General features: G+C 41.6%; 1 protein-coding gene across 1 annotated transcript; it reads left to right on the forward strand.

Annotated features, from left to right (window-relative positions):
* Nucleotides 1-2,865: 2,865 nt before the first annotated feature.
* LOC137502669 (keratinocyte proline-rich protein-like) lies at nucleotides 2,866-9,964 on the forward strand. The gene is made up of 3 exons (XM_068229593.1): nucleotides 2,866-3,012; nucleotides 8,981-9,137; nucleotides 9,210-9,964. The coding sequence occupies exons 1-3, from the start codon at nucleotides 2,866-2,868 to the stop codon at nucleotides 9,890-9,892; spliced, it is 987 nt and encodes a 328-aa protein (XP_068085694.1). The 3' UTR covers nucleotides 9,893-9,964.
* Nucleotides 9,965-12,608: the final 2,644 nt, after the last annotated feature.

Genomic DNA, 12,608 nt, shown 5'->3' on the forward strand with positions numbered 1-12,608 from the left:
CATTTTCATCCAGAAATAGTCGTTGGACATCCTCCACATCTTCTGCTCTGTCTAAGTTGAAATGTTCCTTCCTACTGGCCATAATGTATGGTAAATCTAAAATAAAGAGTAATTAGGACGTAAGTAGTCGCAATGTGCCTGTGAGGCACCGGACTTATATTGCAATATCTACATGCTTGCAAGGAAATTACACCAAATTTAGGGTAAACAAATAATTTAACTACTTACAGAACAGCAATTGTCTTTGAAACACCAATCAGTCGCAATGATCTGCCAGAAGAGTTGGAACACTTCCGGCCTATGGAGCGAGTGAACACAGACTGCCTGTGGCATGACTAGTCAGAGGATGAGAATTGTAGGTCCTCGCATTGGAGCGGTAGCGACCGATGACTTCAGCCTGTGCCTGTGAGATCAGTTACGACCGAGAGAAGGTTGAATTCAGATATTGGCAGAGTGAGTCTGTTCAGAGTTTACTCGGGATGATGGACGGAGGAATTAATAACAGGGACAAATTTGACAATACGTAAACAGCCAATAAGTTTCAAGATGGCATCAAACTCCATAAGATGGAGGGGATGTGCTCCCGAAGAACACAAGGAAAGAGGTTGCTGATGGACTCAGAAAATACTAGCCAGAAGTCGAATCTGGAATGGGTCAAGTGCAGGTGAATTATTTTCAAAAAATCGCTTTTAGCATTTTTGTGTATTATTATTCTTTGAAGTTTTCTCTTTCAGAATACCTATGGATTACATACGTTAGTAATTTTTTGGGCCTAAATATTGGTTTCAGAAATGTCTGGACTAACTAGCCACGCCCCGTTTAAATGTCCTCGTGTGGGAACCAAAAAGCCAAGACTGAGGGTGAAGATAATTCTCATAAACAATCATTACCTTAGTGTATTATTGAAACCATAACACCGGTTTATCAAGACCTTAGTGACAAAAGACTCTTGGAAAAATGCGTACATGGACAAACACAGAATTCTAATGAGAGTTTCCATCACTGTATTTGGGAACGTGTGCCAAAAGGAGGTATTTGTGGGTCTTACTACACTAAAAATTGAGTGTTTTGGATGCAATTATCTACTTCAATAAAGGTGATGCATCCACGTGTAAAGTTTTAGTGTCCTTAAGAATGTCTTCCGGGGAAAATAAAGCCTCAGGATAAGTAAGGCTGATAGGACATATTTGAAATCTCTAAGGATGCCAGAACAAAGAGGAGAAATAGGAAAGGACAGCAGGAAGATAAGTGTATCTTCAATCATGAGGAACATGGCGCTAGAATACATTGAGACTCAACGGGTTGGTGATAATCTTATATCTTTACTTTAAACTGATATTATTAATTTGAAATGCTCTCCTGTAATATTGTATTTTTGAATATTTGTTTTCAACCTTGTATATCACACGTTTGGTTTCATATACAATCCCTAAGTTTGGATTTTACTTTTCCACTGTGAGCAAATGGACCCTGCATTTATGACTCAAACAATTTAGGGTTGATTATTTTTCCATCTGTGAATGTGAGGAACTCCAATTCAAACTGCGCAAGTATCTGAAGTTTACAGGAACCAGAGTAAATGTGTCGATTTCATATCGAAGATGTACGACAATTTTGAGGAATTGTGACATTTCTAGAGTCAATACGTTGTGGAGATTTCTGGATCTTATGCGAGTAGAACTGGGAGATGAGGCTGGCTCGAATTTTTCTTTCTTTCTTTCTTTCTTTCTTTCTTTCTTTCTTTCTTTCTTTCTTTCTTTCTTTCTTTCTTTCTTTCTTTTGCCTGGCTGCGTGGCTCAGACGGTTAAGGCGCTGGCCTTCTAACCCCAACTTGGCAGGTTCGATCCTGGCTCAGTCCGTTGGTATTTGAAGGTGCTCAAATACGACAGCCCCGTGTCGGTATATTTACTGGCACGTAAAAGAACTCCTGCGGGACTAAATTCCGGCACCTCGGCGTCTCCGAAGACCGTAAAAGTAGTTAGTAGGACGTAAAGCAAATAGCATTATTATTACTTTCTTTCTTTCTTTCTTTCTTTCTTTCTTAATCTGCTTACCCTCCAGGGTTGGTTTTTCCCTCGGACTCAGCGAGGGATCCCACCTCTACCGCCTCAAGAGCAGTTTCCTGGAGCGCGAGACATTTGGCCGGGGATACAACTGGGGAGGATGACTAGTACCTCGCCCAGGCGGCCTCGCCTGCTATGCTGAACAGGGGCCATGGCGGGAGATGGGAAGATTGGAAGGGATAGAAAAGGAAAAGGGAAGGAAGCGGCCGTGCCCATAAGTTAGGTACCATTACGGCATTTGGTGGAGGAGAAGTGGGAACCACGGAAAACCACTTCCAGGATGGCTGAGGTGGGAATTGAACTCACCTCTACTCAGTTAACATCCCGAGGCTGAGTGGACCCCGTTTCAGCCCTCGTACCAATTTTCAAATTTCGTGCAGAGCCGGGAATCGAACCCGGGCCTCCGGGGGTGGCAGCTAATCACATTAACCACTGCACCACAGAGGTAGACTGGCTCGAATTTTAAGAGGGTAAATTTTCTCTTCGACCATCATTCAAATCAAAACATCAATCACAGTTGTATGTGCAAAACGTAATGCCTACCATAATGGACTCCATACGGTATCAACCTTTTATGTTGAATACATACTATAGAAATAAAGCATCTTAGTTCAAAAAGCGATTGCCTTCGCTGGGGTTCGAACAGAGGGAGGGATTCTAACAAATATTGCATTCAGTTATCTGGCTCCCACAACACACATCTTCAGCATTATCTAGCGAATACAGAGTCAGTAGCAAGCTGTCTATAACACGGTAACTTGTAGCCCACTGACAACTCAAGGGAGGAGAACAGGAAGAAGGAATGCAATATCTTCCGGAACCTGGTGGAGACGTGCTACAGTTTGCAGCGCCTGGAGGGGGCCATGGGAGAGAGTATAAAACTGGTCCACACCCGAGAGCTATCACTCAGTGTTGTGACCAATCTTCTCACTGCAACATGAGGTTTCTAGTAAGTACACAACACGTATCTTTGTTAATTTCCGTTCCCTCGCAGCGAAGTCTATATTTTAACTTGTATAGCTGCAGTATTCATACTGCCGAGTGTAGTTGTGTTTAAAATCAATAGCCCAGTGGCCATGATCTTCGTAGAGGAACGATCAGACTAGTATTAACTCTTGACTTGCTGAATTGCTGAACCGCATCTCCACACAGTCGGTTGGCATTTAAGATTCATAAGAACAGATAAATATTCCCTTCTTTAGTCCAAATTCTCTTAATCAAACCAAACCAAACCCCATAGCACTACAGCCCTTGAAGGGCGTTCGCCTACCAGGCGACCGCTGCTCAGTCCGAAGGCCTGCAGATTAGGAGGCGTCGTGTGGTCAGTACGACGAAACCTCTTGGCCGTTATTCTTAGCTTTCTAGACCGGGTCCGCTATTTCACCGTCAGATAGCCGTCAGATTCTAATCACGTAGGCTGAGTGAACCTCGAACCAGCCCTCAGGTCAAGGTAAAAATCCCTGACCTGGACGGGAATCAAACCCGGGGACTCCGGGTAAGAGTCAGGCACGCTACCCCTACACCACGGGGCCGGCTAAATTCTCTTAACATCCACAGTAATTAAGCGCTGTTGTCATCATTACTACTCTTAAATTTGAGATAAAGCAGCGGATCAAACCTATGGTAACTGTGGGAATAGCTTCAGTGTTAACTTCTCAATCACGACACAAGACATTTGGTACATTAAATAATTTGGTTTGGATCCTCCATGGTTGAGGTAGTTACTGTGTTCCTTTAAGAGATCTCAGGTAGTTACTCTATGTTCCTTTAAGAGATCTTCTCCAAGACGCCGGAATTTCGGTCCAGCATCAGTCAGTGGGTCGGAAGGTAGAATAGCTTACCTCATCAGCTCATTCCGGCTCAGGATATATAGATGATAAAATACGGCAATGTCCTGTCAATAGATTTACCGGTATATAAAAAGAGACATATTATTCAAAATTACGGCACCTCGGCTTCTCTGAAAACCATAAAATATTTTTAGTGTGTCGTTACACCAAAAACATTAGTATTAATTTAGTATCATAAGATATATTTTGACCGTGCATTGATTATTTTCTCAGCTGATTCTGCTTCATTCTTTGAGCTTTCACTGTGAACATTTAGATAAAGTATCTTTACCATAATCTAACATGCCTGAAAGCGGGAACAAGGGAATCTCCATCAAAACGAACATGGATATGTTTTTCGGCTGGAGGTCTCTGTGAAATTACCGTCATCAGAATCCCGACACTGTTGTAACCATGAAACCACTGTTCGTCTATGTACACTAGGTCAGTAGCGTCATCTTCTCACTGTGCTCTTCTTCCTGTAACTACGAGCTTGTATCAAGTGAACCACGTTCTGCTACCAGTGTTGTCTATGTACACTAATTCAATAGCGTCATCTTCTCACTGTGCTCTTCTTCCTGTAACTAAGAGCTTGTATCAAGTGAACCACGTTCTGCTACCAGTGTTGTCTATGTCCACTAATTCAATAGCGTCATCTTCTCACTGTGCTCTTCTTCCTGTAACTAAGAGCTTGTATCAAGTGAACCACGTTCTGCTACCAGTGTTGTCTATGTACACTAGGTCAGTAGCGTCATCTTCTCACTGTGCTCTTCTTCCTGTAACTAAGAGCTTCAGAAAGTCTCGTATCAAATCAACCCCGTTCTACTCCTGAGCCCATAATTAAAATGCTTCAACCGGGCGGAAAAAGAACCCAGGGCCTTGGAGTAAGAGTCAGACACGATACCTCTATACCACAAATCTGACTTGGAAGAAGAAGAATAATAGTATTACGTTTCTTTCTTTCTTTCTTTCTTTCTCTCTTTTTTAATCTGCTTACCCTCCAGGGTTGGCTTTTCCCTCGGAATCAGAGAGGGATCCCACCTCTACCGCCTCAAGGCCAGTGTCCTAGAGCTTCAGAATCTGGGTTGGGGATACAACTGGGGAGGATGACCAGTACCTCGCCCAGGCGGCCTCACCTGCTAGGCTGAACAGGGGCCTTGCGGGGGGATGGGAAGATTGGAAGGGATGGACAAGTAAGAGGGAAGGAAGCGACTGTGACCTTAAATTAGGTACCATCCCGGCATTTGCCTAGAGGAGAAGTGGGAAACCTCAGAAAACCACTTCCCTGACGTGGGAATCGAATACACCTCTACTCAGTTGACCTCCCAAGGCTAAGTGGACCCCGTTCCAGCCCTCGTACCACTTTTCAAACTTCGTGACAGAGCCGCGAATCGAACCCGGACTTCCGGAGTTGGCAGCTAATCACTAAAGCCCGGATTTTTATGCAGTAACAGGTTAGATTGCAGGCTAATTTGTTTGGTAGGAAGTGTTGGCCACCCGCTCTTCAATAATGTAGCATAAATTATAGGGGTCCTGATGGCTGCACCCCTAATGTTTATGCAAACCCCATAGCATAATCGTTGTGAAGGTAGACGGTACATGCTTCTCGCTTCAGAAAGTTTACATTCCGACCTATTAATGCAACAAAATCCGGGCTCTACTAATCGCAGTAACCACTACACCACAGAGGCGGAGTATTATATTCACGTTGTCTAAAAAATAATGTGTTTAATTTTCTCACAATTATCATATCACAATTATCTTATCATATTTATATGTATATACTCATTTTTTTGATTTATTGCGTCACTTTATCTCCACTAACAGCCGTAGTCGTGTTGAAGCCCACCTGATCCCGTGAGATCTCCGAAGTTAGTCGACATTGAGCGTGGTCGAGATTTGGATGGGTTGTCACGTGCTGTTGGTGGGGGTGTAAGGGAATGGAGGAGTGGAAAGGAACTGGACACCCTATCGTACGTAAACTCCGGCTCAGGCACACCTCTGCGGTGGTTTGGACCTGCTTTCGGGCACAATACACCCTTACCTTACCTTACTTCCCCTGCATGTCATAAGAGGTTACTAAGAGGGCAGCAACCAAAGAATATGAACTCTTTCTTTCGTCTTATAAGCCCGAAAACATATCGATAATTCTACGAGTAATCGAAGAAAGGAGAAAAAGTACGAGTTCCTAAAAAAAAATTAAATCGACGTATAAACACTGAATTTATACTACTCTGTTACGATTTCATTCCGGGTATTTAAAGTTTAAAATTATAGATGTTTCTTTAAAAATGAAAATATATTACATCCCATACAAGTGTTTATTGTGCTGAGAGGATGGCTACGGTTTATTTACTGGAAACTTAAAAAGGGAGTAAAACAAGCAAAATTAATTAAAACAACAGCGATTGGCATTCAGCAAACCTAAAAGTATTCTAATACCTTAAATGGATTCATCATCATCACCATCATCATCATCATCATCATCATCATCACTGGTGGTCTGCCTATCGGCAGGTCTTCGCATGAATTCTCCACGCTGTTCTGTCTTCATCCATTCTCTTTGTCTTCCGATAGCTTCTATTTACCTTCACACTGTTTCTAACAGATACCTCTTCCTTCCTCTCTTTAGTTTCTCTTGAATCTTCCTTTCTAAAGCTTCGGTCATTAAACAATTTCGTCGCAAACAGTGGCCTAACCAACTTTTCTTCCGTCTTTGAATGCATTCCAATGTCGTTCTCCTTCCTCCACCCACTCTTTTTAATACTTCCTCATTCCTTACTTTTTCCTTTCAGCTGATTTTCTCCATCTTCCGCCATATCCACATTTCAAATGCTTCTAGTTTCCTTTCTTCCTATTTTCTCAACGTCCAAGTCTCAGTCCCATAAAGCGCCACACTCTACACAAAGCACTTCACTAACTTCTTAAGGTCCTTATTTAGAGGACCAACCAACAGAGTCTTTTGTTTCATAAATGCTTCGTTGGCCATTACAATTCTATTCTTCACTTCGTCCAAGCAAGGAGCATCACTTCTGATTATGCTTCCTAAATATTTGAATTTAGACACTTATTCGATCTCTTCCCCCGAAAGTCTTATTTTAGCTGTTGAGTCCTTCTTTGACCCCATGAAAATTACCTTGGTCTTTTTCCTATTAACTTGCATGCCTAACTTCTTACAGGATCTGTTCAATTTTTCCAACAGAGCATTCATAATTTTCTCAGTTTCTGCTAGAACCGTCATGTCATCAGCAAATCGAATGCATTAACAACAGTATAAATCTACAACGTGGGGTTTTATTTATTGCATACAGTTAGTAATTCCAGGCAATCTTCGGTCGTGCTACTGCAGATATGTTGCATTTTTGCCCTGAGATGTTCCGGTTTCTTTTCCTAATGTATAGCTTGATGGGAATAGACAAGATAAATTACTCTTGTTTTTCTTTCGGTTTATTCATGATCTGTCTTAGACAGGTTTTGCTTCACTAGATGTCAGTTGTATGGTACAACCTGTGTATTCACACCTTCGTGCAGTCGGATCACCACAGCAAATCACGCCCGTGGAACTTCACTTTATTGGTACTCTACACTAACAGTGAGTCCCTGAAACAGTACACAATTCGTATTTTTTAATCATATTATTATCGACACTTAAATTGGTGCAGACATCTCAAAATAAATTTTCAGTTAATAATTCGACTGCCGTGAAAAGATCTGTATTTCTTTTTTAAAACAGTGCAGGATGACAGTCCTTGTCATCCCGTTACAATAAACTGGTATGTCAGTGCTGCAGGTAGTAGTAAAGAATAGCCAAACATCGCTACACAATATGAGAAAATGGATTAGATGGCAAAATTTAACATTATCTATGTCGTAAGAGTATAAATATTTTTTCAATTTATTAGTCATAATAACACATTTCACGATGGATTTCTTCATTTTCTCTGCAGTAATAACAATAATTCGATGTGAAGTGTACTATCGCGTTATTGAACTTTCCTTAAAATACCCATTCATTGTCTACGAACAGATAACGATAACTATGAATCAGAAAATTCGTGGTTTGCAACGTAGTAGAGTCCTTGAGTTGTTGGCTGTAGTACATGAGTGTACGCCGTGATGCCTACACTGTAGGTGCCAGTCCACGACATTTACTGTGGTAGTAAATCACGTAACTCCTTAAGATATGATTCAGGACAGCAAGGAAGCAAAATTTGTTTCCATTTCTTCAAACATTAACCAATCCTGCAGGACAAGAAGAGTATTCTAAAAGCATCAGATCAGATATATATCGTATAGGCAAGGAATATACTTGCATATATTGCTTCCTTTTCTTAAATTGAGAATCATTTCTCATAAATTAGCAAAAGGATACATTGAAAATTAAAACAAAAAGAAAACGTTACAGCTAAACAGATATATTTAAAATTATTCATAAATACGTTTCCTGGAGGTAGAACAATATACTGGGTAATTTTGAGCTTGTGATGATGATTTTTCTGCCTCACGTAAATTGAAAAACATTCCTAAGAGTGTTCACATAAGCTGTTGCACAATATAACTTAAATACCGTAATTCTAAAATTCGTTCCAATAAATTATACATATCCACGGTAAAAATTAAATTTCCATTTCCAAAGGCCTCATCGCTACTCTACATGTGAAGTTATTTTTGGATTATGCTTGAGACAACGAACCAACGTAACGTAAACTCCCAATATTTCACTTTTATAGAGGGAATTGTAATTCACTCACGTAAAGAAACACACAATTCTGTAGAAATTATCACTACATATTTTCAAGAGTGACAACATTAGTCTGTATAATTAGTCTTTGTTGAAACCGTTGTCAGGAATCGTACAAACTCGGCAGTTAGGATGCACTATCCTTATTCCCCTTTTATGATCGTTATTTAGCTCTGTCTTCTTGATTCTTATTCCAAATATCACCTTGATTCTCTTTCAAACTGAGTCTTTTCGTTATGCTCTTCGTCATGAAATGTTACAGATACTCGTAGATATAGAAAATATAAACGTACCAGATGGTGAAAAAAATCAAAGTCGTTATTATAACACTGCTCTTAATCCAACAGGTGGTGCTGGTGTTATCGGGAGCGGTGCTATGCGCAGCGGAAGAGAAGAAAGACTCCAAGACTGAAAAGAGAGGTATCCATGGGCTTGGATACGGAGGAGGCCTCGAATTAGGAGGAGGACATGGTTTGGAGCTGAGTGGTGGCTATGGATACGGAGGTCATCTCAGTCTGGGTGGCGGACACGAACTTGGAGGTAGCTATGGAGGAAGTTACGGAGGAAGCTATGGAGGAGGCTATGGAGAAGGTTATGGAGGAGGCTATGGAGGAGGATTAGAGTTGAGCGGTGGTCTTGGAGGTCACCATGAGAGCCACATCAAGGCCATCACTATAACTAAGGAAGTCAAAGTCCCTGTTCCTCATCCCTACCCAGTCCATGTTGAGAAAAAAGTCCCTGTACCTGTCAAGGTTCCCGTACCTGTCCATGTAGACAGGCCTTACCCAGTTCATGTACCCAAACCATACCCAGTTCCCGTGGAGAAGCCAGTACCTTACCCAGTTGAGAAGAAAGTGCCTTACCCTGTCAAGGTTCCAGTCAAGGTCCCTGTACCAGCACCATACCCAGTGCATGTTCCCAAGCCATACCCAGTCCCTGTCCATAAACCAGTACCAGTACCGGTACCACATCCAGTGATCGTCAAGAAGCCCGTGCCAGTGTACATCAAGGGACACGACTATGGTAGCAGCTACGGAGGATCTTACGGCAGTGGCTACAGTCTTGGAGGCCATGAAGGTCTGAGTCTAGGCGGCCTTGGAGGATCATACGGCAGTGGCTACAGTCTAGGCGGCCATGGAGGATCATACGGCGGCAGCCTGAGTCTTGGAGGCCATGAAGGATCATACGGCGGTGGCTACAGCCTTGGAGGTCATGGTGGAGGTCTGGAGCTGAGCAGTTACGGAGGATATCACCACTAACACGTCCCGGAGACCTCTGGAAGCCCTCGGCAGTCCTCTAACAGGAGGCCTTAGGGGTCCAACTAGTCCACAACACCGGCATCACAACTTTCATTTTCCTACACATGACATCATACCATACAGCATAATCATATCTTGACATTCTTCATCATTGTACATTCTGAATTACTAAATAAATATATTTTTATATACCTCATTGTTTCACTTCATAAAATCCTCAAGAACTTAAAACTGGAAAGTTCAGTTAGTAGATAACAGAGTCTTGGTTCAAATGTGTGACTGTATCGCATAAAAATATCCAGAAATTTAGAAATGGTCCTTGTTGGGAGATAGAAATCATGGACGATTTGGTCTACATTATAACTGAGTACTTAGTGCTCAAGAACTATGGTGATTTATCACACATCTAAGCACGTCTCTTCATATAGTATCATTGATGGTGTTGCCCTGTCCTTTACCACTAAGGATATTACTTTGTTTTTAACCATAGATCCTGTAAATTAATGCAGTTATTTAATTACTAGGTGCATGCGCTTCTCCTTGACAAGTTGATCAACAAATCAAGATACAATTCCGCTACTATTTAATGTGAGGTGCAGCGTTGTGTGTAGCCAGTGTTGCCGGATCAACCGTTCTGACTTCATTCAACGAACTTTATTGTCACAGGTTGTACTATTGAAGAATAATAATTGAGAATCGTAGTTATCGAGTAATGGTAGCTCAATGGGCCAAAATACCAAAATAAAAGTATTCCTACCGAGCTGGGTGTGTTCGCGGTTTGGGACACGTGTCTGTAGCTTGTATTCCGGAGATAGTGCGTTTGAACTCCACTGTCGGCAGCCCTGAAGGTGGTTTTCCCTGGTTTCCCAATTGTATAACAGACTGTACCTTAATCAAGGCCACGAACGCGTCCTTCTCACCCTCTTAGGGATGCATGATTGATGAAGGTGTACACATAAAACGACTTCGGTAGTAGCGTAACGTGAGGCGAATGTAGTAGGTACATAGGTTACACAGGATAATAATAGTCTAGGTCATGGAGAGTAAGAGAAGTGGAGAGAGACCAAAGCCGACGAAGGTTAGACATATTTTTAAATGATTTAATGATGAGAGGTGTATAACTAAGAGAGGTCTCAGGGCTAGTTATAAATAGACATTGTGGAGGCGTTTAGTAAATGTACAGAGGGGTGCAGACTGAACACTCAAAGGATAGCGTATAACGAAAGGCCTGAATATCATACACGTCCCATGCCTGCATAGTTTGGACCGAATTAGTACTAAATATTTCAGCCATGTATCTGATGGACAGAGCACCAAGTTTAGCATGGGAAGTATCTATTCTATTCTATTATATGTATATAAATGAATTTTTGTTTGTATGTATGTCTAGAATGGACTATAAAACTACTGGAGCGATCTGGCTGAAAATTTAAAAATTTGTTCTTAATACTTCTGGGAGGGTTTAGGAAGCGGCTTGAACGAAATCTGATGGGTAGTTCGGCATAGGGGGTGAGGACGGCAAAAAAAGAAAATAGGGGAGGGGAAGTAAACAGCATGACAAGTCTTATCAGTGGGTTGTCTAACCAACAGAATGTGGAAATAATGATGTGTTTCTTAAAACTATCTTCTTCTGCTTCTATAAATCGTATATGAAAATGAAAATTCCAATTTCAGTCCCCATGGCATAGGGGGTGAGAAGGAGTGAAGAAAGAAAATGTCGAAAATGACAGCGATTACGGATGAATGGGTGTGTATGTTTCAGCATAGCTCTCAACCAAACTAGACACACATACGTAGGTGGTTTGAAAAATTCTCGGAATGCACTAGAATTAAGTATCTTACCTCGGTGGAACTGCTTTTATTTTTCAACATAGTCTCCCTGTAGACTAATGCATTTGGTCCAGCGATGTTCCAATGCCTTGATCCCATCTCGAAAATGTGATTCCTCCAGGCCTGCAAAATACCTGTTCAATTCGGCTGTCAGTTCTTCCTTTGTAGAAAATCTCCGTCCACCGTGGAAAATTTTCAGCTTGGGGAATAGATGAAAGTCTGATGGTGTCAAATCAGGTGAATAAGGTGGATGTGGCAACAATTCTTACCCCAGTTCAATAACACTTGTGTGCGGCGGAGCGTTGTCCTCATGAAAGATGACGTTTTTCCTTGTTCACTCAAAGGATGTGTGATTATCGCGCGGGAACCTCGTTGCTCTAGCACTGACATCTAGCGGTAATTCCGAGATCTTTTCAAACCGTCCTCGTATTACTTAACTATCTGGAAAAATTACTGTAGGGCCAAGAATCCCCTTAGCACCCCTAAAGGAAGAGATGAAATGTAACAATTAAAAAAAATGACCGATATTAGTGGCGAGCTGGGGTAGCTGAGAAGAACCATGATACTCTGGATGCCGTTTGAGGTAAAGTTCATTCCCAATCGGGATGGAGGTTTGTCAAAAATGACCGAGATCATGGATGTACGTGTGCATGTTCCAGCATAGCCCTCAACCAAGCGTGATACTCACATTACTTACTGTTTGGGAAAGAAAACTGTAGGGTAAGACAACCCCATGGGCGGGGGTGGACAGGGGGTGAAATATTAATATAATAGAAAACGACCAATATTAAAAGTGAAGACGATGTATGTTAATAAATATATTTTGCTTTTGAATTTAATTAAACGGTTTAGAATCATCTAACGCGGTTGAATCAATAAACGGGGG

This window comes from Anabrus simplex, chromosome 11 (genome assembly GCF_040414725.1).
Source record: "Anabrus simplex isolate iqAnaSimp1 chromosome 11, ASM4041472v1, whole genome shotgun sequence".
In the NCBI taxonomy this organism is placed as follows: Eukaryota; Metazoa; Arthropoda; class Insecta; order Orthoptera; family Tettigoniidae; genus Anabrus; species Anabrus simplex.

Bases quoted from the DNA above. Each gene is read 5' to 3' on its own strand.
- LOC137502669 (XM_068229593.1), top strand. From the start codon at position 2,866: ATGCAATATCTTCCGGAACCTGGTGGAGACGTGCTACAGTTTGCAGCG. The intron at 3,013-8,980 runs GTAAGTACACAA...TTAATCCAACAG, and splicing joins ACTGCAACATGAGGTTTCTA to GTGGTGCTGGTGTTATCGGG. The intron at 9,138-9,209 runs GTCATCTCAGTC...GAAGCTATGGAG, and splicing joins TGGTGGCTATGGATACGGAG to GAGGCTATGGAGAAGGTTAT.